A 26,557-nucleotide genomic window follows, 5' to 3' on the forward strand; every position below is an offset into this window, starting at 1 on the left:
TCTTTCCCTATGAAGAATTCAGCTGCGGAGGAGGATATTCCTGCAACGTTTCGGTTTCGCTGCCTAAATTCCGTCTTACGGAGATTTGCCTGCCTGCCCTGTCCAGATGTGCCCCAAACCGCTTCGCGCCGCGACTCCCTTCCAGAACCTCAACAGCCCCTCCGAGGTCCGAGGAGCTTCCTTCCCGAGTGCGCGTGCGCGCGGCGTTCTTCGCCCCACTCACCATCCCTACCTCCCACCAACGTGCCTCCTTTGGCTCCGCCCTCCTCGACCTCCGTCAACGGCGTCTTCCTGGCCACGCCCCCTCGCTCCCATAGCTACGAAAGGAGGCGGCGGCGGAGGTGGAAGCCATCTTGGCAGCGGCGGCGGCGGCGGCGGGCCCGACGGGGCGATGAGCGGCTCGAAGCCCAGGGTGGCGTCGGGGGCCGGCGGGGCGCTGAGCCGCTTGCGAGGCCGGAGAGGCTCCGGAGACGCGTCGCCCGCGGTCGTGGCTCCTCTGAGGGCCGCCGTGTTGCCCCGCACCGAGGCGGAGCTGCTGGCGCTGGACGCGGTCCGGCCCGAGCACGTCCTGGGGCTCAGCCGCGTCACTGAGAGTGAGTAGCAGGGGCGCCCCCGGAGGGGGGCGAGGAGGAGCAGGAAGGAGGAGCCCCCCGGGCGAACCCCGACATTGTGCCAAGCCCGCTCTGCGCCCCGGTATCGACTCCCCAGAGCCCCCGCCCCACCCCAGTTCGTGGATTCACTTAGGTGGGCACCCATGTATCTACCCTGCCCCTCCTCTCCGTAGGCCAGGGGCATTGGAAGGGGTGGTCCTCACGCTCCCCCCAAAATCTTCTCTTGCCTCTGAAGGTTGCCCCTTCTATGGACTCTTCTGAGCACCCCAAAATCGATTATGCTTTTGCTCTGAATACAGTGATACCTCAGGTTACATACGCTTCAGGTTATAGACTCCGCTAACCCAGAAATAGTGCTTCAGGTTAAGAACTTTGCTTCAGGATGAGAACAGAAATCGTTCTCCGGCGGCGCGGCAGCACCAGGAGGCCCCATTAGCTAAAGTGGTGCTTCAGGTTAAGAACAGTTTCAGGTTAAGAACGGACCTCCGGAACGAATTAAGTACTTAACCCGAGGTATCCACTGTAGTCGTGTTCTTTTTCCAATCAGGGCGCAGGAAATTGGGAGCGGTGGAGCACATTCTCCCTTTACATGCCCGCTAGCATTTTGCTCGGAAGAAACCTCCCTTTAATGGCCCCACCGGCTAGACCCATAAACGTAGGCCCCCAAGTATCTATTAGATTTCCATTTCCTTCCCGTCCCTGAGCGCAGGAAATTTGGGGGAGACAGAGCATGCACCCTGCTTTCTTGTTTCACCCGTTGAAGAGCCCAAAAAAAATATCTATCCCCCTATTTGCAACTAGGAGAAACTCAGAATATATATATTTAACTAATCGGGGCTTTGTCTAGCCCCAGCTGTAAGGCTGACGCAAATAAAGATTCATTCATTCATTTAAAGAATTGATATGGATAACTTCTCACTCCTGGGTACCCCTGAAACTGGGAAACCCTGGGTACACCAGCATCAGCTTTGTGTGTTGCTGCTGCGCCCCCCCCCCCCCACTTCATGTGCACAACCTCTCTGCTTACTTATCAACTACCTAGTCCCTTTTTCTGTTAGAATAACTCCACCAAGGACGCAAAAACCTGGGAGCCCCAAGGTACCCTAGCACCACTCTGCCGCATATTAATGTATCAGGTACTCTGAAGAGCAATTCCATCCCCCCCCCCTTTGAATAGTCTCTTTATTCCCTCTTACTTAATGCAGTACTTTCAATTAACAAGATGGTAATAGCTTCCCTATGCTTTTCTACTTGCCGAACTGGGGGCACACCAGAAAGTCTTCACTTCAGTCCTAATTCTGAATAACTTCTTTTCTTTTCTGCCATCAGTCCTTTCTGGCTTAGAATGACTTTCTCTCTGCAGTCTGCCTACAATCGTGGAAATACAGGGTTGCCCAGGCTTGTAGTTAACAACTCATGTAATAACCATAGGGTGTTCCAGTGTAACTCTAAGCAATGTGTTCCGTCAGTGCAAGAATTTCCACTTGTGTATCAGAACTTCCCTACTTCTCTCCTCTGCACACCCCCTTCTTGGCACAACCCCTAAATCTGTTCCTTCAGAGCAGATAATGGTGAAAGCATAGGGAGATGGAGAGGGAATTCTGTGGTGTAAACAGAAATCCTTGTGCTGATGTAATGCACTCAGTGGATTCCACTCCATACCAGGAATTCGCTGCAGGCCAACGACCAGCCCATTCCTCCTCTGAGTCCTTTGATTGATGGATTGATTGATTGATTGATTGCATTTATACCCCACCTTTCCTCAAGGTGGCTCAAGGTGACATTTTATCCTCACAACAATCCTAGAGGTAGGTTAGGCTGAGAGTGAGTTATTGGCCAAAGGTGAGCTTCACGGCTGAGTGGGGATTTGAACCCTGGTCTCCCAGATCCTAGTCCCAACACCCTAACCACAACACCATACACTGGCTCTCTGTGTCTTACACTTTTCTCCACAACCAGTATGATAAGACAGAGGGCTGGTGGAGAAGGGACATTGGAAGCTCCTCGGTCAGACAATTGGTCCATCTAACTCAGTATTGTGCACCCTGGCAGGTTGCTCTATCCTTCCTTCTTCAATAAGCCTGGGCAAGGAAAGGCAGCACTAGCTTGTCAAGTGGCTAGAAGCCTGTGTTTTTGTGAATGCTTTATAGGAAGCTAGTACTTGGGGGGTGGGTGGGCAGGGAGCAGGCTAGTAACATTTGTGGGCTTATTTGCAGTGTTGCTGCAATATCTACTTGCCTTTCTTTTATATACAGGCAGCAACCATTTCATGCAGGTGTTCCATTCCTGGCCCCCACACTCGTCAATAGAGCACATTTAAGTGTGCCCCAAAAGGACCTGCGTGTCAGTGATCGTGCGTCAATTGGACTGCCTGTATATAAAAATGAGGCCTCTGGGTTTCTGTATGCATGAAGCTTTATTTCTAGCAGGACAGACCCATCAGATTGGCAGTAGCCCTCCAAGGCTTTGGGCTGCGATGGCTCTTCCCAGCTCTGAAGCCCGAGATCCCTTTACCTCTCTTGTCTTTCCCAAATGGTAATCCCCCACATGGGACTTCTCAGGTTTCCTTTTCCTTTGTCTCCTAGACTATCTCTGCCGACCAGAGGACAACTTTTACAATATTGATTTCACAAAGTTCAAGATCAGGGACCTGGAGACAGGGACGGTGCTATTTGAAATTGCCAAACCTTCAGCTTTAGGTAAGTGGGCCGTGAAGAAGAAAAAAATAGAGAAAGTGAGAGCTTATACATAAAGCCTAAGGTCCGGTCTCCGTCTAGAAATTGCTGGGATTTCAGAATCTAAATAGTTTCTTCTAAAGATTTGAATGATTTCTGCAATTCCGCCTCATTTTCTCCTTCCCTCCCCCCTTCTGACATTAAAGTTCCCAACAAATATTTTAAAGAAGTTTGCAAATTTTCCATAGGGATTAGGAAGGCAACTTAATAACTTTTATATACGCTACTTTGCGTGATATATTGCTCACCACTAATATAGACAAGCTGGTGGGAGTTGTAGTTCAAAGCATCTGGCAAGCACCAGTTTGGGGAAAGGCTTCATTACATTTTCTCTTGCATGCAGTATACGGCACAATAGGGCCCTGATACTGTTGCATCTAAATACCACCAGCTTTGCCCACCCTGAAGTTCAGCCCAGTTGAACTAAATCTGTCTGTAACATGAATCAAGTCACCAGCTTAGCACGTCGCTAGCAGATAGAGAGCTGCTTATCGCTATCATTGTTAATATTATTAATTTCATTTATAGACCATCTTATGTCCATGGCCTTAGAGTGGTTTAAAATACATGAAGAATACTAAAATGCAAACAATTTCTGTTACAATCAATAACACACAAAACATTAACACCAGTAGTGACCGTAGAGCAGCAAAAACAAACAAAGACACACCGCAGTGTGATTGATTCAGCTTGCAAAATGTCACCAACCTGGGTAAATTAAACCTGTTCAACTGATGTTGGGGGCTCTGCATCAAAAGTGCTTGGTGCAGTTCTGGGAGTAGCAAGGTGCTGCCACAAAGAAGGCTCAGATATGAGCTTGGGTGGCAGGCCATGGTGGCCTGATGGGAGAATCTGCCCTCTTCCTGACGGGTGTGGCTGAGGGAGTGCCAGCAAAAGGCGTGCATGATATCTCATGGGTGACTTGCTTCTTGAAACGTCGCTTCTTGTAGAGCAAGAGGATGATGACGGCGACGCCGGGGAGGTAGACACCAGCGCAGGGCGCTTTGTCCGCTATCAGTTCACGCCTGCCTTCCTGCGCCTCCGGACAGTTGGTGCAACGTGAGTAGGAGCTTGTGGAGTGATGGGGAAAGGGGGCTACCATGCTAACCCTGTGGTTGCAGGCAAATAATTCTGAGATTGTATGAAGCAGGTTCATCAGCTCACAAAGAATATATACTGGAGAAGTGGCTGTGCCTGGGGCTCAGTGTAATCTGTGATTCACAATAAAAAAATATTTTAAAAAAGGAATGGGTTGTATCCGGCTAAGGCCTACTCAGGGTAGGCCCATTAAAGGACCTATGTTAAGTCTGGTTCATTAATTTCATTGGGTCTACATGGAGGAGAACTAACGTGGGTACAACCCAATATATCTGCAACACAAGAAGTGACATTGTGGAAATTGTAAAAATTCACAACATTCACTTCCTTGTCACAACCCTGCCACCTTCATTATTTTGCATAATTTATTTGGCTAGTTGTGGATAGGAGCAAGGAGCCCTAGACTTGTTTGCTGCAAATAGTCAGTTGCTGAGATGTCATTAATGTATGTCATCAAACATACATTCACAATCATAGGCACTAGGAACTTTTGATTCTATTATTCTGTTTAGGAAATGAAAGCTGGTATCTTTAGGAACAAGTGCTTGTGGGCAGCCCTGTGTATTACTCCTGCTGGTTAGTTGCACCTCTGTCTATGCCCATCACAGGCAGCCTTGCCTTCAGGGCTGGGTCCTTACAGAAACTGTGTTTTGGCTTCTAGTCAGGAGACCATCTTGACCACCTAACTGGTTGTTCTTCTCTTGCCCCTCCTGTCTCTGCAGCGTGGAGTTCACAGTAGGGGACAAGCCTGTGTCAAACTTCCGTATGATTGAGAGGCATTACTTCAGAGACCGCCTTCTCAAGAATTTTGACTTTGATTTTGGCTTCTGCATCCCCAGCAGCAGGAACACTTGTGAGCACATCTACGAGTTCCCACAACTTTCAGAGGACCTCAGTAAGTATCTCTTGTGTGACCCAGAGCTTGCTCAAGACCAGCCTGGTGTCCTCCAAGTCATTTTGGACTATAAATCCCATCTGCCCCAGCCATTGCAGGCTGCAGAGTGGGGTTGATGGGAGTTGTAGTCCAAAATTGGAGGGCATGGGGTTGAAGAGGATACAGTAGATTTTGCTTCAGTACCAACTACCAAATGCCATGCATTGCTTTCTCAAACTGAGTTGTACTCAGAAGCCCGATGGTAGCCAGTGGAGTTCTTGCAGCACCAGCAATAGCTGTTCAGTGGTCAGTCCTGGTTAGTAACCCAACCGCTGAATTCTGCACTAACTTTGCACACTCTTCAAAGGTTGCCCCATGTACAACCTGACTTAACCCCTTCCTGCTAGCTGCTTAAGCTGTTTTTCACAAGGAAGAAGATAGGGCCAAGCAGAACTTCACACAGAAATCTTAAGTGTGAACTTGATAGATTTCAAATACCATGCCTTTTAGAATTGTGGCTGCCGCAGCCTAAAAAGAGAGAGAAAAGTGGGGAGTATTGCTGCTATTTTCAGTTTGAATAAGCACAGCTCACTCTCTTCAAAAGATTCCTCATTCGGGGGAAGAATGTGGTTACGCAGAAGCACTGAATTGGTTGACTTCTCTGTTCCGTTACAAGCTCTGGGTGTTAAAAATATATTTTAGAAGGTCATAGCAACCTAGAATTGTTGAGTTGGAAGGGATCCTGGGGAACATCTAGTCCGACCCCCTGCAATACAGGAATATGCAGCTGCCCCAGACAAGGATCAAACCTGCAACCTTTGCATTATCAGCACCATGCTCTAACCAACTGAGCTATTTAAAACTCTTTTTTGGAAATTGTAATTGGATTATTATTGATGTGTTTGCCACCCTGGGCTCCTTAAGAGGTGGGTGCAGGATATAAAGTCAATAAATAAATATTTGCTATCCGTTCACTGGCTGCGCTTACGTGGTTCAGTTCTTGCAGGTAAAATAAGCGATCTCATGTAGCACGTCTCAGTTTTTAAATAAGTGATCAACAGGGGAGTTGTTACATATAGGGATCTCCTTACGTGCTATGTTCTGTGGTTGAGGCTAACTGACCTGTCTCTGTCTCTCTTCCTCTTTCTCCCCCCCCCCCCTCTCTTTCGCCCCACGCAGTCCGTCTGATGGTCGAGAACCCCTACGAGACCCGCTCAGACAGCTTCTACTTTGTGGACAACAAGCTGATTATGCACAATAAGGCTGACTATGCCTACAACGGAGGGCAGTAGCCGCCGCCGCTGCATCCCCCTCCCCCCCTCCATTGGACTTTGCACTACCGCCAGCCATCCTGGTCACATTGGAGGAGAGCAGGAAAGCTGCCCTGGACTCCAAGGCCTTTTGCGGAAAGCTCTGTGAGGCTCAAGATGTGATGTTGAAGGGGCTGAGGTGGCAACTGGTGACAGTAAAGGAGCTCCCCTGGCAAACCCGAACCCTTTCCAGCCTTGTTCCTTTCTGGTCCTCTGCTCGGTCCCCAGTGGCACCTGGGTCATGTTACAGGTTGGACTGTCTGTTAAATGTTAAACTGATGTAGCAGTTCTTGTAGTTTGGCGCACTTAGCCTGTATTTCTTGTATGTTCTTCCCCTTTCCGGTGGGCAAAGGGTCCTCCAACACAAAGCTGTTGCCTCTTCCAAGTAGCCCATGAAATGAAGATAGCAGGTTTCCCCCCTTTGGAGGAGTGTGGCAGGGCTGGTGAATCACTTTGGCAGAATCGGTGACCCAGCCTGTATGAATGACTCTGAGGGCCTGCCACTCACAACCAACCGAAAAACAAAACAAAAAGGAGGAGAGGTGTTGTTGTTTTTTAAGGGATGCTCCAGATTGTGGCTTCGTTCTGTGGTCTTGAATGTTCCTTAAATGCTGTTAGGTACCGGTTGGCAAAAAAAGGCCTGCGTCCCACTGTGAGTCTTTGTGAGGCCTTTTCTGCCAACCAGCTTAGGGGGAGGGAGACTGAGACGAGTGTCTCAGCCTGAACACTCCACACATTTCTCTATCCTGCCTTCAGCCTAAGTTCCGTTCTGCATCTCAGTTTTGCTCTTTTCCTTGAAAGGAGTGCAAAAGGAGGTGGGCAAAGGTTACCGGGAGCCAGGAATTGCCTGGTGGAGCCTGTCCAAGCAGCAGGGCAGATTTTCCCAGGAGAAATCTTCTGTTTGCATCTCAAAACGTATTAGTGTCAGAAATGGTGGTGTTAACCAGCTTGTATTGCCTGCCTTGGTTTGTGCCGCTATTGAAGTGGGCTCCATAGGCTCCCCAGTGCAATGAGATGTAACGGAATCAGCTTGGCTGTGAAAATAAGGGACTTTCCCCTCTTGAAACCTGTAGCTCTGAGCTTTTACTGGCTCCATTTAAATGTGTAGGAAACCAGCCAGCTTTTGCTGCTGAGATGCCGCTATGCCTGTTGGTTAGGCACATCTGAGGAGGGAGTACTGGATGAGGGCCTGGGGAGGAGGGTGTGTATCAGCCAGTGAAGCAGGAATCTTGCCCTGAGGCGGCTGTCAGCAACTACAAAGCAGTATTTTTGTTGCTGTCGGACTCCACTCCCAGGCCTTTCTCTCGCTTCAAAGTTAAGCGGGTGTTCAAAGGCCTTGCAGTCAGGGGCCGGTTCTGTGTCAGATGCTTATTCAGCCTGCAGAGGAGAAAGGCTTCCAGGCTCTTGAGACTAGCCCTTTTTGGAGGGGGTGGAGGCACACGCACATTACCCTGAAACATGCCCTTTTAGAGAGGGGAGGGGGATAGTTACAGATTAGAGTGTTTGTAGGAGGCGAAATGCAAGAGGAAAATGGCTTGGACTCTTTAGCTGTAAGGTAGGATGTTCTTAACCACTCCCAAAATATTGGGGATGTAATAAAGATGAAAAGGGCAGAGCTTTTTGTCCCTGTGTAGCCAAGTTTGTGGGTTAAAAGAAAAGAAAACCCTCTGTATTTTTGTTCTTGTTTTCTTCCTAACCTGTGATGTTCCAGCTTCTGCACTGTGCGGCCCAGTTGTCTCTACCGATTGATGATGGTAGTCAGTTCTGCTGCAGTCTGCTTGATGCTTTCCACAGAAAGGTGCCTTTTCTCCCCATGTCCAAGGCCACATTCCCAGAGGAACAATTGAGGGAAACACTTCTTCATTCCACAGGAGGAGGTGGTGGTGATATGGGGTTCCAGAGTCAATGTGATTAAAAACACCAGGTGCCTTTTAAACATCATTTTTACTGTTGCTCAGGCTACTTCCGGGGACGTCCCGCCTTTGCTTTCTTACGAATTTATCCCAGGAGCAGTTGGGAAGGATGGGCAGCAATCTGAGCCAAGAGCAGGTACCGTACTTTGCAATAAACTCCCAGCTGCTGGCCGCCTTCTCTGGGCTCCAGATTCTTCTCTTCTCCTCCTTCTCACTTCTTCTTTCTCAAAAACTGAAACTCTCTGCCCCCCCCCTTCCTTCCGAGTGTTAATGCTCTTTGTGTCCTTTGCAAGCTCCCATCTCTTCAAGAAGAATCACGAAAGCAGAAATGGGGCGAGGGGCTTGCTTGTTAAATTCTGCCTGTTTCTGCTTCTGCCTTGCGGGACCAAATATGTGAAATGGGGAAGGAAGTGTGGGGCAGCGAGAGGCAGGTATCCTGATGCCCCAGAGGACGAGGCCAAATGTGTGAATTTGAGCTCTCTGGAACACTTTGTGCCAAGAGAGAGAGGGGCTCTTTGAATTGCCCCACCAGATAGAAGATGAACCTGCCCTTGTCCAGCCGGCACTTTTATCTGTCACTCATTTGGCTGCTGCCCCTTGGGACCACATGCTGCCTTCCTGTGTGGAAGCCTGCCTCTCCCTCCCCCACCCCCTGAGCCATCTTCCTGTCACACTAACACTGCATCCGTGGGTTGCATATGGAAGAGGAGGGGAAGGGTCTGCTTCTGCCATGTTGACCATAGTGTTAGTGCAGGGTGTGGGGGGCTAGATACAAGAACAGCATTTATCCAAAGACAGGGGCACCTAAATTTATAACTGGAATAGATGGGCCATCTCCCCCAAGCGGTTACTTGCCATGGGAAGGCGTCAACAATTCGTTCTTCCTCCCCAGCCATAACCTGGGGGACGGGGGCTTTCTCGTGGCCTCTGCTAAGTTTGGCAGGCCATCTCCCTGGCTTGATTTCAAGCCCTTGTCTTCCTCTTTGCATGCCCTCGTCCCTCCGGAGAATTGTTAATGAAACTGAGCCCTTCCCTGTTGAATAAACCACACAGGACACTTGAAAGCAAGAAGTGTCAATGAGGAAGGGAACTGGAAATACATTGACTTCTGTATTGTATGCAGATTGATACTGATGACAGGTTTGCCATGAAAAGTATCTGCCTTAAAAGCATTAATCTGTAAGGTTCACTGTTGCCCTCCAATGGTGTTGACAGCGGCTGCTTCCATCATATACTCTGTGGCTGTGCAGGCACTGAAGTCCTCGCATTGCATTGTCTGCTTGCCCCACCCTAACTAATGGAGAGACCTGGTCATAACAGGGCTGCTCTGTTACATTTCCCATTTGGTGAAGCACCAGCAAACATGTTTGGACCTCCTATGTATTTTTTTTTTAATTCATGGGGGTTTTTATAAGGCCATCAGACCCAGGCAAGGGGATAGTTTATTTCTCAGTCCCGCTGATTTTTCAGAGATTTTCCTGGGATGACTGGAAAAAGAAAACTGTTTTCTGGTATCCTGCGATCGGTTTTACCAGCAGGGAGAAGAACATTGGCAGGGCTGTGACAAAATGCATCTTTCTCCAGTTTGTCTCTGAATTGGCCATTGGAAAGATTTCCCCTGCAAGATTTGTTTTTAAAATAGGGCTTTCTATTCCATTGTGGTCCTTGCCTGACAATAATATACCCATTTTTGGTCTGTCTGTGTGCATCTGTGACCGTTTGGAGAGTGGCAGCTTGTTCCTTTTAAACTTGTGAATTCCAGAAAAGAGATCACGGACGTTATATTTTTCTGTCAAGGTATTTTTCCATAGAGGATGACAGGAGTGTCCCAAGAAGTCTGTGTGACCATTACGATCACCACATTGAACCGTCGTCATGCTGTTGTCATCTTGTGTGTCTCCTAAACCTACAGTATACTAGCTGACTCGTTTGTATAAAATGTTACTTTGTTGAAAGCAATAGTAATTAAAAACAAAAAAGCAAAAAAACCAACACACAACTGCTGTTGCCTTATTTGTTGCGTGACCTAAGTGCTGGGAGCTGGGTGGGTGGTGAGCAAGCAGGTCTTGTGTATTGTGAACCTTGAAATCTGAGAACCCTGAAAATACAAGTGGGTAATAAATAGGTCCAGATCACCTTAGAATAGGTGCTAGCTGTTGAAAAGAGGCTAGGCAGGAGATAGGGGCTCATCAGTGTCCTTTAATTCCTGGTTGAGGTTATGGTGGGGGCTGTTTCTGGACTAGAATAGGAGCAGCATTTCAGAGGCCCTCTTGGTCCCAGCATCCAAATGTAACGTGGCATTGTCACTGCTCCAACAACATGAGTTTGCATGATTTCATGGGAATACCTTTTAAGAGGACATAAAAACTGCCTTGGTTGAAGCTCCATCTGGTCCAGGGGGCTCTTCCTGACACAAGACCAGCCAGTTGGCTCTGGGAAGTGACCAAGTAGAGCATGTAGCAATAGAATCATAGAGTTAGAAGGGTCTTCTAGTTAAACCTCCTGCATTTGAGCCCTGGGTGGTTAGTTGCCAGGCGCATAGCACCACAGGAGAAGCCATTACTTGTTTATCCCCTCCATCCGTCAATAAGATTTATCACGGATTGTGTGATCTTCATGATGTGCTCTGGAATGTCAAGATTCATATTCCCCCGTCTGTGGAATGCTCTCCCCAGAGAGGCTCCTCTGGCATGTTCGATACATACCTTTTCGCACCAGGTGAGCCTTGCATACTCGTGCTTGGCTTTGTTAGTATTTTGCTTCCTTGCAGTAAATTTAAAACTTTAAATTCTTAATAAACGCCTGTTAGCACTTTCCAAGAATAAAATCCTCAAATGTGCGGTTGCACAAAATGTAACATTTGAAATAGGTAAAGGTAAAGGGACCCCTGACCATTAGGTCCAGTCGTGGCCGACTGGGGTTGCGGCGCTCATCTCACTTTACTGGCCGAGGGAGCCGGCTTACAGCTTCCGGGTCATGTGGCCAGCATGACTAAGCTGCTTCTGGCAAACCAGAGCAGCGCATGGAAACACCGTTTACCTTCCCGCCGGATCAGTACCTATTTATCTACTTGCACTTTGACGTGATTTCGAACTCCTAGGTTGGCAAGAGCAGAGACCGAGCAACTGGAGCTCACTCCGTTGTGGGGATTCAAACAGCCGACCTTCTGATCGGCAAGTCCTAGGCTCTCTGGTTTAACCCGCAGCGCCACCCACGTCCAACATTTGAAATAACCTCAAATAAAATGCATCTCATTTCATAAAAGTTATACACCGCTTGATAGTAAAAACAACTCAAAAGTGGTTTACGAAAAAGAAACGTAAGAATTATCAATAATTTAAAGACTTGAAAAGGTAAAAAATAATAATAGAAACTTGCATCTACTTTATGGGTTATTAAACATGATTAAAACCAACATGACAGGCCCAGACCCTTCACTTTCTTTCTCATCCCGTTCTAGGTGGGGGGGAGGTTTAGCTTCAGGCAAAAAAAAAAAATTAAATGAACCGCCCCAGTGCAAAGTGCTGAAAAGTGTTTTTTTTTTAAAAGCCTTCCAAAAAAATAAAAAATCTTCCAATGGTTAAAAAAAAGAAAAGTTGTGGGAGGGGCTGGGAGCTTATTAATGCTAATGAGGAGGCGGAGCTTAATGAGGCAGGCAGGAAGGGCAGCAAGGGAGGGCGGTCTATTCCTGGGCCCGGCATGGCGGCGGTGACGGGTCTCCTCGCGCGGCGCAGAGGCGGCGGCATTGGAGGTAAACAGAGGCGACCAAGTTTAATTGTCTCCCCCCGCAACTTTTGAGCGCTCCCCTTGGTACACGCCGGGATCCGCACGGCTGTTAACGGAGGTGGGACTGGCACGTACCAAAAAGGGATGGAAGCGGGGGGGGGGGGTGTTAGATGAGCGGGAGCAAAATACTGGGGAAGACTCCTTTACTTCGTAAGGGGCGGCAGCAGTTGGGGGTGGGGGAGGGAAAATAAGGAGCGGCTCACTTTCTGGGGGCTTCTTCCACACACCCTTGGGACCCTTCGCATACCACTGTGGGATAGCTCAGAGGACCCTCCATGGACCGGGGCAGTCTATCTCAAAATAATACCGGATGCAAACCACAGCCACCTTCATGCTCAGATTGCAAGTATCCAGAAGCCCACTCACTCTCTGTATATGTATAAAAATATAGATTACTGTAATGCGCTCTCCATGGGCCTGCCTTTGAAGACTGTTTGGAAACCTTTCCTGGTGCAAACTGTAGCTGAGCAAATGCTTGTCCAAACGCCAGTGTTGTGCCACCAGTCCCACTTGTGCATTTCCAGACTTAGCCCAAGATGCTGCCATTAAAACTTCAGTGGCCATAAATGGCTTGGAGCCAGCACCCCTAAAAGGCAGTCTTCAACTGAGTGGGACTACCAGGTCACAGCCTTAGCCAAGTGGGGTTTGCATCCCCAACACTGCCACCATACAAATACAGTGGTACCTCGGGTTACAGACGCTTCAGGTTACAGACACTTCAGGTTACAGACTCCGCTAACCCAGAAATAGTACCTTGGGTTAAGAACTTTGCTTCAGGTGAGAACCGAAATCTTGCAGCGGCAGTGGGAGGCCCCATTAGCTAAAGTGGTACCTCAGGTTAAGAACAGTTTCAGGTTAAGGACAGACCTCCAGAACGAATTAAGTTCTGTACGGTGGTACCTCGGGTTAAGTACTTAATTCGTTCTGGAGGTCCGTTTATTTAGTTTTAAATAAATTAGGAGTCCCCAAATGTATGTTCTCTGGTCCATGGGGTCACGAAGAGTCGGACACGACTAAACAACAACAAAATGCATGTTTGAGTAAAGAAGCTATAGCCCTTCTCCTATAAATACAGTAAGATTCCAGTCCACATTGTTCTGGATAAAGACCTGGTTTAAATAGTAACAAGGCAGCTGCCACCTCACTGGTCCATCTAGCTCAGTATTGTCAACACTATCAGCAGCCAGGATTTCAGGCAGGGAGCCTCTCCCAGCCCTCCCTGCCAGGGATTTAATTTGGGACCCTCTGCATGCAAGGGGGTGGCAAGTGTTGTTCAATGTGCAGGAGGCCAGGCAGGAAAATGGAGGCCTTGAGGCCTTGCTTGCTTTCTCACCTCTAGCAAGGGGGCTGCGGAGGGAGGGGTATGGCTCCTTTCACCTTTCCGCTCAGTTGGCCAGGAGCCCGTGGGCGTCTGTCCGTTTGCTGCTCCCTCTCGGATTGCAATTCATCTCCCTGCAATTCCTCTTGTTCTTTACAAGCCGGGTGTCTTTTATAGGCAGATAAACTTTTGCCCCTGCTGTAAAGTTGGAGTACTACTTGTCTCCTCAGCATTGGGTGCTGTAAAATAAAAAGACCCTGAGGCGGGGTGCTGGGGGTGCAGGTTCAAAGCAGCTTCTGGGTGCTTGAGTTTTAGGAGCTTGTGTCACCCCCTTTGTTTTGTGCACTGAGGACTTTAACCCTGACCTCCCCAGTGGAAAGGGACAGGGGCGGATCTTTAGCTTAGCCTGTTGTTGTTTAGTCGTTCAGTCGTGTCCGACTCTTCGTGACCCCATGGACCAGAGCACGCCAGGCACTCCTGACTTCCACTGCCTCCCGCAGTTTGGTCAAACTCATGCTGGTAGCTTCAAGAACACTGTCCAGCCATCTCGTCCTCTGTCATCCCCTTTTCCTTGTGCCCTCCATCTTTCCCAACATCAGGGTCTTTTCCAGGGAGTCTTCTCTTCTCATGAGGTGGCCAAAGTATTGGAGCCTCAGCTTCACGATCTGTCCTTCCAGTGAGCACTCAGGGCTGATTTCCTTCAGAATGGATATGTTTGATCTTTTTCCAGTCCTTGGGACTCTCAAGAGTCTCCTCCAGCACCATAATTCAAAAGTGTCAATTCTTCGGCGATCAGCCTTCTTTATGATCCAGCTCTCACTTCCATACATCACTACTGGGAAAACAATAGCTTTTACTACACGGACCTTTGTTGGCAAGGTTCAGCCTAGCCTAGCCTGACTAAATTCTTCTGCTCACTCAGCAGCTGGTGCCACAAGAAACCTTGCAGACTCTTTTGCTAAACATAGCTAGAGACGTCTCTTTTTTTCTTTTTGCCCCTTTGCAGAGACCAGAAGATAGACAGAGTCAGAGCATTGGTACATGGAGCTCACTAATGTGTAAACTGACTGGCAATAGCTCTCCAGGCTTTCGGACATTCCCAGCCAGATAGGCGGGGTATAAACAATAAAATTATTATTTTTATTATTACCTAGTGATGCTGTAAGGGACCTTCTGCATGCCAAGCTTGTAGAGCTTCAGCTATTCCCAAGTAGGATTGCAGGAGGTTGCCTTATATCAGGGGCTGGCAACCTAAGGACCATGGGCCACACCAAGGGATGGAAAGATCACGAGGTTCCAAAAATAACAGACTGGCAAATCAAATTACAGGAATTGGTGGAGATGGCTCAACTGACTAGTAAACTCAGAGGAAACTCAAAGCAAAAAATGTGCGGAAAAATTGATGGTTATAGAAGATATGTTGAAAAATACAATAATAGTTTTGACTCCATGCTAGCATTCGAGTGATAAAGGAACTAAAAGGAGGTGGACAACAATTAAGGATTTATTATGTTTTCAGAATGTGTTAGAAAAATTATATACAGAGGTTTATTGTTTTGTGTACATTCAAATGTAAGATAAAATATATGCAAAGGGACTTGATAGGAAGTCAAAGTTGAAGAAAAGATTTTGGAAGATAAAAGGGGAAAAATATTTACATTATCATTTTGTGTGCGGGTGTGGGTGTCTGCACATATGTGTGTTGTTGTATGCAATGTTTGGGAGGAAATAAGACGGTAAATAACAAACAACAAACTAAATATCGATGTATGTAATTTTTATTTCTTAATTATATTTAGTGGTAGTATGGCTGTATTGTTTTTGTAACATAAAATCATTCAATAAAAATTATTTAAAATAAATAAATAAGGACCATGGGCCACAAGCGTCCCATGGGGGTCGTTTAACCGGCCCATGGACCCCTGCCGCCCGCTTGGTCGGCTCCCATGCGCCGCACTGAACCGGAGCAGAGCGGGGACTGCCTTCTGTGATGCTGGCCGGCTTCCCACTGACTGCAGGAAGCTCCTGCAGCCAATGGGAAGCTGCGTACGCCTCCTCCGTGCTGGAAATAGTGTTTGCGTATGCACACATGCGTGCACCCTCCAGTCCACTGCGGCATCTGCGGGACTGTGAACTGGCCCAAGCCACAAAAACTTTGCTAACCCCTGCCTTATACCATTGGTCTATCAAGCTCAGTATTGTTCATCCTGACTGGCAGCGGCTCTCTAGGGTTTCATGCAGAGTTTCATGCGTCTCTTCCAGCCCAGCCTGAAGATGCTGTAGATTGAACCTTGTACCTTCTGCATGCAAAGCAGATGCTCTACCACCGAGCTATGGCCCGTCCCCAACAGGGTGTCCTGTTTAGCAGCCCAGCTCTAGGTCTTCTGGGCCAGACTGAAAGGGCTCTTCATGTTTTTCCATTTGCAGCTTGGACTTTTCAATGTCTGCGAAGGCTGCACACTGTGTACCAGACGGTAGAATTGCCGGAAACTCACCAGATGCTTCGCCAAACATGCCGGGACTTCGCTGAAAAGGAGCTGGCTCCCATTGCTGCTCAACTGGACAAGGAGCACCGCTTCCCTGCAGAGCAGGTATGTATGTGACTCATCTCCAGGTAGCACAGGCCCCCGTCTGATATTCTGAATGACCCTAAAGGCCTGTCGCAATCCAGCAAGTTTGTCCCTGAGAAGAGCATCCATGTTGAGATTGAGACCTAATGCCCTGGTCTCCTTGAACATTGGGATGTTTAGCTTGGTCTCGGCAATGCCCAAGTCAGGAACAAACTCTTAATCCTTTGGCTCATATCCACTTGATTACAGTCAAATCTTGGTTGTCAAATGTAATCCGTTCTGGAAGTCTGTTCGGCTTCCGAAATGTTCAAAAACAGAGACATGGCTTCCGATTGGTCGCAGGAGCTTCCTGCACTCAAGCGGAAGCCGTGTCAGACATTTGCTTCTGAAAAATGTTGAAAACTGGAGCATTAAAAAAAGGAGCCAAAACGTTTCAAAATGGAGGCATTCAGGATCCAAGGTTTGACTGTATTAGAACCAGAATTCTGCATCCAGAAAAGCTGAATTCTGCAACCTGTATAATGCAGGCTATTTACCTTGTTATGCCCAAATTTGCCTCTTTGATTCCAAGAACATAAGAAAAGCCTGGCTGTTGGATCAGCCAAAAGGGGCTCATCTAGTCCTGCATCCTGCCTGTTTTCATGGTGACTAACTAAATGCTGTGGGTTAAAGCCTCAGTGCCTAGGGCTTGCTGATCGAAAGGTTGGCGGTTCGAATCCCCGCGGCGGGGTGCGCTCCCGCTGTTCGGTTCCAGCGCCTGCCAACCTAGCAGTTCGAAAGCACCCCTGGGTGCAAGTAGATAAATAGGGACCGCTTACTAGCGGGAAGGTAAACGGCGTTTCCGTGTGCGGCTCTGGTTCGCCAGAGCAGCGATGTCACGCTGGCCACGTGACCCGGAAGTGTCTTCGGACAGCGCTGGCCCCCGGCCTCTTTGAGTGAGATGGGCGCACAACCCTAGAGTCTGTCAAGACTGGCCCGTACGGGCAGGGGTACCTTTACCTTTTTAACTAAATGCTACAGTCAGGACCTGACCACATGAGCACTCTGTTGCACTGAACCCATTCCTCTTGCCTGCTTATTCTACTATCCTCCTGGCTTCTAAAATGCTACCTTGCTCATATGCTTTCAAGCATGTTTTCTCTACCATGAGGGCTAGGAACTTGATTTATTTAAAAACAAACACCTCCCCCTCCACACACACCTTAAAACACCTTTTTTCATAAACCACTTTGATATTTTTTCTGCAACCAAGTGGTTTGTAAATTTTATAAAATGAGTAAAAAATAAAATGAAAGCCGAGATTCACAAAACTGAATTGTGCTTTCTCTCACATAACCACAGTTTCTCTGTCCTCAGAAGCAGTAGCCATGCCCATCCTAGCTGCCAGCTCACAAATTACCTTGTTTTGTATTGCACTGGCTTCACACTCCTTAGATTTTATTGGTAAGGCTGCCTTGCACAAATGTTCTTTCAAAGAGCAGTTTAATGTAAATAAAAGAATGAATTGCACGACGTGTGGTACGCTTTCTCCTGGCAGTATGTGCTGTTCTGTAATTAAGTAATTGCTACGGTTCTGCTAGGGAGGGAAGAAGTTATGGCTGCTGCCGGATGACTGACAAGGGCAAGCATAATCCAGTGTGGAATTGCTTTAATTCGTCTTTCGGCTGGATTGTTTCTGCCACTGGCGCTGTCTTCTGCCCTAATCAGCTTTACATCATCATTTCATCCCCACCTTCCCCACTTACAGGTCAAGAAAATGGGTAGCCTTGGACTTTTTGCAATGGACGTACCTGAGAAGTATGGAGGAGCTGGTCTTGATTACTTGGCCTATTCCATCGCCGTCGAGGAAATCAGCCGAGGCTGCGCATCTACTGGCGTGATCATGAGTGTCAATAATGTAAGAGATTCCCACAGATGTTAACCTTGATTGGCATTCATTTATTGTATCTAAGAGTGAGTGGCTTGTTGTTGTTTAGTTGTGTCCAGCTCTTCATGACCCCATGGACCAGAGCACGCCAGGCACTCCTGTCTTCCACTGCCTCCCGCAGTTTGGTCAGACTCATTCTGGTAGCTTCGAGAACACTGTCCAACCATCTCGTCCTCTGTCGTCTCCTTCTCCTTGTGCCCTCAATCTTTCCCAACATCAGGGTCTTTTCCAGGGAGTCTTCTCTTCTCATGAGGTGGTTTCTCATGAGTGGCTTAGATACAATCAAAACAAGGCAATCTCTGGCCTGGCGGGCTTACAATCTAAAAAAACATGGCACACAAGGCAAAACGGACAGGGAAGGAAGAGGAAAACCATCAAAATTCAGGCACCAATTTCTAAACAGTTGTTCCTACACTGACAAGCTGTCACAGTTGGAGTGCCTGATGCTTCAAGTTCATGCAAAAGTGGTACCTCACCCCAGTAAAGTTATCATATCTTTATAGGAATTGTTTCAGCAATTTGTTGACAGGAATGTAGTGAAAGAGATAGGTATAAACACATCTAACAGACATGTGTCAGGGTAATCAGTGTTCCAAGTATTCAATGAAATGGACAGACTTACATCTGTCACGGGGACTTGGCGAGTGGGCAGCTTGTAGGCCGGTTAAACGGCCCCCCTGGGCCGCTTGTAGCCCATGGGCCATAGGTTGCTGACCCCTGGTATAACTTGTCTTATCTCCCCATTTAGTCCCTCTATTTAGGACCAATTTTGAAGTTTGGGTCTGAAGAGCAGAAACAGAAGTGGATTGCACCTTTCACCAATGGGGACAAAATAGGGTGCTTTGCCCTAAGTGAACCAGGTAAGTTAGGCAAACAGGTAATACCTTGGGGTCCTTAAAAAGAAATTATACTCAGACAGCTTCCCCTAAGAGGGAGTGGTGGCCACCAGCTTGGATGGATTTAAAAGAGGGTGAGACAAATTCATGGAGGAGGAGGCTATCAGCAGCTACTGCCTATATTCTGCCTCCACTGTCAGAGGCAATGGATCCCTCCAATACCAGTTGTTGGGAATCAAGTGGGGAGAGTTTTGCTGCCCTTATTCCCTGCGTGTGGGCTTCCCATTTGGGCATCTGGTTGACCACTGTGAGAACAGAATGCTGGATTAGAGGAGCCCCCACTGGCCCTATCCATCTGCAGAGCTACTCTGATGCTCTTAATTTAGCGTCTGTGTCCTGCATACATTACACAAATGAGCATATTTTGCTTTAATAATAATAATAATAATAATAATAATGCTTTATTGGTTTTTTTAAAAACTATGTAACGTATGTAATCCACAGAAAAAAGATCATATATGCAAACATTTGTTCCATAGTTAGTGCTTGTATGGAAAGGAGATGCTATCCCATCCAAACAAGACTGGCAAAATAAGATGCAATCATATGCAGAGCTAGACAGATTATCAGCAAGGTTCCGAGATGTTACCGATGAAAGATTTAATAGAGAGTGGGAAGTGTACAGAATTTAACTAAAAGAACATTGCAAAAATATAAATCCATTGGCAGGTCTGGACTGACTTATCTGCGTGTAATAGGAGAATCTTACAAAATTATTGTAACTGGAATAACCTAGAGGAGATAAAGCTTAGTGTGCAACTATGGAATGATATGGGAACCACAAATGAGCATATTTTGCATTCATTCTGTTCCCCGCAAGTTGTTATCCATTCCCTAGGCATGCGGAGCATTAAGGAACTTGTGTTATGACATTTAGTCGTGCCAGCCATGGGTCCCCAGAGGCGGTTGGACTAGTGACCGCCATCACTCTCAACCAGCATAGCCAATGGTCAAGGATGGAGGGACACACACACACACACACCTTGTGGTGTCTCTAGCTCAGGATGGTTGCTTATTCTTACCAATAGCAGCCAGAAAGTCTGGTCTGGCGAAGAGGGTTGGGTGTGTTAAAAAGGCTTATTCTGCAATTGAAATACAGCTGGAGGATGGGGCTACACGAGGAGATGGGACTCCTCTGCTGAGTCAAGACTTGAGTTTTCATAGTCCCCTCTCAGAGAGGGAGCAGCGCCAGGTCTTTGGGTCAGAAACCCTTTTGGCTTTCTCTTGCTAAGGCAATGGCAGCGACGCCGGAGCTGCTTCAACGGTTGCACGGCTGGTTGGGGACGAGTGGGTCCTGAACGGCACCAAAGCCTGGATCACAAATGCCTGGGATGCCTCTGCAACGGTGGTCCTTGCCACCACAGACAAGTCTCTGAAGCATAAGGTGAGTGTAGCTCTTAGGGTCAGTCTTCACAACAAGGAAAGCTGGGGCCGAGCTAGGTCCCCACACAAAGGAGCTCTGTCCCATGAGTGTATTGGTTTGTTTTTAAATGCAGCCTTTCCCAGTGATGTAAGAGGGACCGAGAAACCTTTGACTCTGCTGCTAGCCTTTATTCCCTTCTCTGCCCAGCAGAAGTAGAAATGGGATAGATGGTCTAGATCAGCCTTTCTCAATCTGTGGGTCCCCAGATGTTGTTGAACTACAACTCCCATCACCCCTTGCTAGCAGGACCATAGCTCAGGGATGATGGGAGTTGTAGTCCAACAACATCTGGGGACCCACAGGTTAAGAACTGCTGGTCTAGATGCATTGGACTTACGACTCCCATAAGGGTATGGCTCCCGTGCTGGCTGAAGCCAATGGGAGTTTTAGTCCACAATACTTGTCTCTGGTTCACCAGAAGCGGCTTAGTCATGCTGGCCACATGACCCAGAAGCTGTACACCGGCTCCCTCGGCCAATAAAGTGAGATGAGCGCTGCAACCCCAGAGTCAGTCACGACTGGACCTAATAGTCAGGGGTCCCTTTACCTTTTACTTGTAGGGCATCAGGTTGGGGAAGGTTGGTTTATAGCCAGCCAGGTGGTATAGTGATTAGAGTGGTTGGACTGGGATCTGGGAGGCTAGGATCCAAATCCCCACATGGCCATGAAGCTCACTGGGTAACCAGGCACTGCCTCTCAACCTTGATAATCTCACAAGGTTATTGTGGGGATTCAGAGCTACCTTGAGCTGTTTGGAGGAAAAAGTGGAATAGGAATGCAATGCAATTCAAAAATAGCCTGCCAGGGATCCCAGCTCAGGCCGGCAGGAGAGACTTGTCAATCTGCTGGTGGACCACCGGTCATGCCAGCAGACCTCCTTCTGCATGAGCAACTGCGAACGTTGTTCTGTCTTGTCGTGCAGGGCATCAGCGCCTTCCTCGTCCCCATGCCAACCCCTGGCCTGTCCCTGGGAAAGAAAGAAGACAAGCTGGGGATCCGAGCCTCCTCCACCGCCAACCTGATCTTCGAGGACTGCCGGATCCCCAAGGCCAACCTCCTGGGGGAGCAGGGGATGGGCTTCAAGATTGCCATGGTGAGTAAACTCTTAACGGTGAGGAAGAGGGGAGGGAATGGGGTTAAGCAGCACCGTCTGCCTGCACTGGAAGCACAAAGGGTGGCGGTTCTGTCCTTTGCACCCTCTTCCCCTCCATGCCCTGTTTTCAGCCTTTCAGGAGTTCGGCTGATCACTATGTAGCGGTTTTCCTTTAAAGTGTGTGGTGGGGAAGACTCGTGTCCTTCATGCCCTCTCTGTCTGGCCCACAGGCCCCTTCTCAGACAATGCACCCCTCTCACTGCCTGTCTGTGAACTCTAATAAATGCCTCTTGCTTGTCTGGATAGGTAGTTGTTGCCCCAGTGTACGTAGGATCCAGCCTATGTCTATGGGAACATCTGTGGTTTTTTAAAATTAGATTTTCTGTTTTTGTTAATTTTTTATTACGCCTAGTGTTTTTTATTGCTATTTTTAACAAATGTTTTATACAATTTTGTAAGTGGTATATAAAACTTGCTAAATAATAATGTGTATCCCCTGGCTGAGGAAGGGGGGGCACCTACTCCACTTAGGGAATTAAACTCTGGAATTCACTCCCACAAAAGGCAGCGAGGGACAATAACATGGATGACTTTAAAAGAGGTTGGCTAATAGCCAATAGTCATGTTAGCTGTGTTTTACCTCCACAGCTGGAGACAACAATGCTTTTCAATACCAGTTGTTGGAAACCACAGGACAGAAGAGGGCTTTTGTGCTTGGGCATGGGACGGGGTGGCGCTGTGGTCTAAACCACTAAGCCTCTTGGGCTTGTCGATCGGAGGGTCAGCGGTTCAAATCCCTGCAACAGGGTGAGCTCCTGTTGCTCTGTCAGAGCTTCTGCCAACCTAACAGTTTGAAAGCACACCAGTGCAAGTAGATAAATAGGTTCTGTGGTGGGAAGGTAAATGGTGTTTCTGTGCGCTCTGGTTTCCGTCATGGTGTCCCATTGTGCCAGAAGCTGTTTAGTCATGCTGGCCACATGACCCAGAAAGCTCTCTGTGGACAAACACCGGCTCCCTCAGCCTGAAAGCGAGAGGAGCTCCACAACCCATAGTCACCTTTGACTGGACTTAACTGACCATGGGCCCTTTACTTGAGGACTTTCCATTGGGGCATCCAGTTGGTCACTGTGAGAAGAGGATGCTGGACCAGATGGGCCACTGGCCTAATCCAGCAAAGGCACCTTGTGCCCTTATTAAGCATCCTTAGAAAGAGACCACTGGTCCATCCAGCTCAGTATTGTTGGCATTGATTGGCAACAGCTCTCCGGGGTATTTAGGGATGTGTTTTTCCTTCCTTGGCTCAACCTGGCCATGCTGCCAAGGGACTGAGCTTGGGGCTTTCTACAGGCAGAGATTAAAGCAGTGGGAGAGGAGGTCCTCCAGTATGTATCCCTTCCGAAAGGTTTGTAGTTCTGGGGAAACCCAAGAGCTGCACTGTGGTTTTTTAACCCCCCATTTAAGACTCTTCTTGCTTTCCCAAAGTGGTTCATATAATAAATAATAGTAATGGAAGGAAAGAAAGAAAGAAAGGCAGGCCTTGAGATTAGTCTCTTGTAATAGAGAAGAGACAGGGACGCGGGTGGCGCTGTGGGTTAAAGCCTCAGTGCCTAGGGCTTGCCGATCAAGAGGTCGGTGGTTCGAATCCCCGCGACGGGGTGCGCTCCCGTTGTTCAGTCCCAGCGCCTCCCAACCTAGCAGTTCGAAAGCACCTCTGGGTGCAAGTAGATAAATAGGGACCGCTTACTAGTGGGAAGGTAAACGGCGTTTCCGTGTGCGGCTCTGGCTTGCCAGAGCAGCGATGTCACACTGGCCACGTGACCCGGAAGTGTCTCTGGACAGCGCTGGCCCTCGGCCTCTTTGAGTGAGATGGGCGCACAACCCTAGAGTCTGTCAAGACTGGCCCGTACGGGCAGGGGTACCTTTACCTTTACCTTTAATAGAGAAGAGATAAGGTCAGGTGGATCACAGTCTGAGACAGCAAAGCCTGAAGCCATAATCTACTTACACTGGTATAATACTGCTTCCACCCCAAGGATTGTCAGAACTGGACTTCTCTAAACATCCTTGCCAGACTGCAGTTTCCAGGAATCTTCTGGAAAGCCAGGATACTTTAAAAATAGTGTAAGGCAATGTAAGTTTGTACTGTGTGCGCCTCTTCATTGTGGCTCATCCGGAGGTGGTAGCAAAACTGCCCCACTCCATGCTTCACTAACAGCTGCCTGTATTTACTGGATGCTGGGCTTTGCAAAGTCTGCCCGGTCATTCCATAGTCTTAAGATTGTCTTCAGTTAAAGTTGGCTTTTTCTGATGTGGCTGGTTGTAGTGCACAAACTCAATTTTTTTGTCTTTCCACCTTCCTTTCAGCAAACCCTGGACTCTGGGAGGATTGGAATTGCATCTCAGGCATTAGGAATAGCCCAGGCAGCTCTCGATTGTGCTGTGGATTACGCTGAGAAAAGGGCGGCTTTTGGCTCCCCCATTACTAAGCTGCAGGCCATTCAGGTACAAAGACAGATCTCTCTCTTACAGGGGCTATTCTCTTTGTAGTTCCAGGACTCAGCAATACTTAAAATAATAATAATAATAATAATCAGGGAGGCTAACCTGCAGCCCCACTGTTTTTGCTGAACTAGAGCAGGAAGGCTTGCCTGGTGCCCTCGTTACATATATTTAGGTGCTGAGCAAAAATATTTCTCTTCTCCCAGGCATTTGGCTAATTAAACAATCTTTGGCATTTTAAACTGGGGGGGAGTATTTGTTTTCATTTGTTACCGTGTTATGTATTTTTGTGTTTTTATATTGTTATCCTCCCTGTGATCTTCGGATGAAGGCTGATACAGAAATATTATTATTGTTATTATTATTATTAGCACTCACATCAGCTCTGGGAAGCATGGGAGTTGTCGTTCAGCAGCAGCTGATGGGCTGCAGGTTTGCCACCCTGTTTTAGAGAAACATGTCAAAACAGAAGAGCTGGAATTCATTGTGTACTTGTGGCACAACCTGATTACTTTTGGGAAATCAATATCTTAAAAGTGAAATGGTTTCCCTGACCAGGACCAGCCCAGAGGGCACACCCTTCCTCCTATAATTAATATGGGGCACAAGGACATGGGGGAGGTCATTCAAAGAACCGTCATCCCCAGTGTATGGTTCCACATGAGATGGATTTCTTAGTCTTCCACTTGACGTTCCTGCAAGGCATTCAAAATTAGTGAGATAAGGCATATGCTTTGCTTTATTCAGAAACTGGATTGTGGTTGCGCTTCTGTTAAGTACTTGCTGTATTCATTTTGATTTGTTGCATGCTGACCAGCCTTGCCTTTTGATGTTTTGAACTGCAGCTCCCATCAGCCCCAGGCAGCACAGCCCCAAACGGGAGCTGTAGTTCAAAACATGTGGACAGCACTGGCTTGGGGAAGGCTGGTGCAGAATATCTAGGACCACTGGAGTTATTCAACCAACCATGGTGTTTTGTGTCTGTAGTTCAAGCTGGCTGACATGGCGCTGGCCCTCGAGAGCGCCCGTCTGCTGACATGGAGAGCTGCCATGTTGAAGGACAATGGAAAGCCCTACATAAAGGTAATAGTGCTTGTCTTCACAGATAATGGACAGGTTGCAGACACCCTAGAAATGTGTGCAAAGGCAAAAAAAACCAACGTTCCCTGGGCTATAGAAAATCCCCCACCCCACCCCGTTTTGTAAGGTGAGCTGGTGTGCTATTTGGGCTGGTGTGGTGAGTGACTCTCCTCATCACCATGCAACACTTAGGGCTGTGGGGTTAGGTTTGCCTGCACTGTAGCACTTTTCTCTCCTCTACTCCAAACAGGAAGCTGCGATGGCAAAGCTGTCTGCCTCCGAGGCTGCAACTTCGATTTCCCATCAGGTAAGCCTGTGCCTCTTCGTGCTCCCCTTCCGTACAGCTGGCATGCTGCTGGCTTACATGGAGCAAGAGACATAGCTGGAATCTCTCTCCTTGGACTGTTCTGTCACTGTGGCCACAAACGAGTCCCTGTAGGTGTGTGGGGCTCTTAAATGACTCTGGCAAACAAACAGAGCATGAGGTAGGGGGAGCGAGTGGCGTACTTCCTTTCCATCTCCTGGATGTAAGTGCATCCCTCCCCATTTTTCATCTCTGTTGCCGTGCTGCAGCCACAGCATCCAATGCTGACGAGTTGGGATGCTTTTTTATTTCAGGCGATCCAGATCCTGGGAGGGATGGGCTACGTGACAGAGATGCCGGCGGAGCGCCACTACCGGGATGCTCGGATTACGGAGATCTACGAGGGAACTAGCGAGATACAGAGGCTGGTCATTGCAGGGCAGCTGCTGAAAGCTTATCGAGGCTGAGGGGGAGAAGATCTGTGTTTCAGCGCCTCCTACCTTCTTGCAGAGATGCACGTGCAATTTCTGATGGTAGACCCTGGGTCTGGTTACAAGCCAACACAGAGCCCCATTTGCCAGAGTTTAGGCAGAGTAGGAGACTTGGGCCACCAGTTGCTGCATGCCACAGCATTCACTGTGAGAGTTGAACAGTAAGCCAGAGCGGAGAGTCTCAAGACAGCAAGTTAAAAGTGTCCTCTGCCTTTAAGGTGCCTTAGATAAAGATATATATATATATACATACACAAAATGAATAAATTGCACTACCAAGGGTTTGATTTCTCTCTCCTCACCCCACTTTGCACTACAGCCTCAGGTTGCGTTTAATGGACATTCATTTGTGTGATGTTTCTTTAAACTACCTCTGTCTGCAGCAGAGATCAGGAGTGCAGAACTGTTGTGTGGATAAAAGGCTAAATGAAAACTCTTCTCCAGCATCAGATACTGCCCTGAATATGTTAGTTGGGTGCAGGGGTGGGCACCCACTAAGAATACCCACTGAGACCTGTGGCTATAGGGTAGTATACAACTTTAATAAATAATAATAATAAATAATAATAATCTGGAAGCATAGTAATTATTGCCATGGACCATTGGCAATAAATGGAAGATTATGTTCA

At 47.9% G+C, this 26,557-nt stretch overlaps 1 protein-coding gene and 1 long non-coding RNA gene across 3 annotated transcripts; both read left to right on the plus strand.

The window, feature by feature from the left end:
• Window positions 1-321: 321 nt before the first annotated feature.
• Window positions 322-26,210, plus strand: ACADS (acyl-CoA dehydrogenase short chain). 2 transcript variants are annotated; one of them, XM_083417826.1, is made up of 13 exons: window positions 322-593; window positions 3,197-3,310; window positions 4,297-4,405; window positions 5,167-5,339; window positions 16,073-16,236; window positions 17,963-18,112; window positions 18,891-19,002; window positions 20,271-20,422; window positions 21,384-21,554; window positions 23,919-24,056; window positions 25,041-25,136; window positions 25,384-25,440; window positions 25,752-26,210. In XM_083417826.1, exons 1-13 carry the CDS (start codon window positions 392-394, stop codon window positions 25,902-25,904), a joined length of 1,791 nt encoding a protein of 596 aa, XP_083273952.1. In that variant the 5' UTR covers window positions 322-391; the 3' UTR covers window positions 25,905-26,210. The 2 variants fall into 2 exon arrangements, with proteins under 2 accessions (XP_083273952.1, XP_083273951.1); XM_083417825.1 differs by lacking the exons at window positions 322-593; window positions 3,197-3,310; window positions 4,297-4,405; window positions 5,167-5,339 and adding an exon at window positions 12,174-12,292.
• LOC310666749 lies at window positions 607-2,578 on the plus strand. The gene is made up of 2 exons (XR_014506005.1): window positions 607-2,378; window positions 2,420-2,578. It is a non-coding gene; the product is annotated as an uncharacterized lncRNA (long non-coding RNA).
• Window positions 26,211-26,557: the final 347 nt, after the last annotated feature.

Source organism: Podarcis tiliguerta (assembly GCF_965153285.1).
Source record: "Podarcis tiliguerta genome assembly, chromosome: 16".
NCBI lineage: Eukaryota > Metazoa > Chordata > Lepidosauria > Squamata > Lacertidae > Podarcis > Podarcis tiliguerta.

Coding starts and splice junctions, on each gene's coding strand:
- ACADS (XM_083417826.1), top strand. CDS start 392: ATGAGCGGCTCGAAGCCCAGGGTGGCGTCGGGGGCCGGCGGGGCGCTG. Junction 594..3,196: donor GCTCAGCCGCGTCACTGAGA/GTGAGTAGCAGG, acceptor TTTGTCTCCTAG/ACTATCTCTGCCGACCAGAG. Junction 4,406..5,166: donor CTCCGGACAGTTGGTGCAAC/GTGAGTAGGAGC, acceptor CTGTCTCTGCAG/CGTGGAGTTCACAGTAGGGG.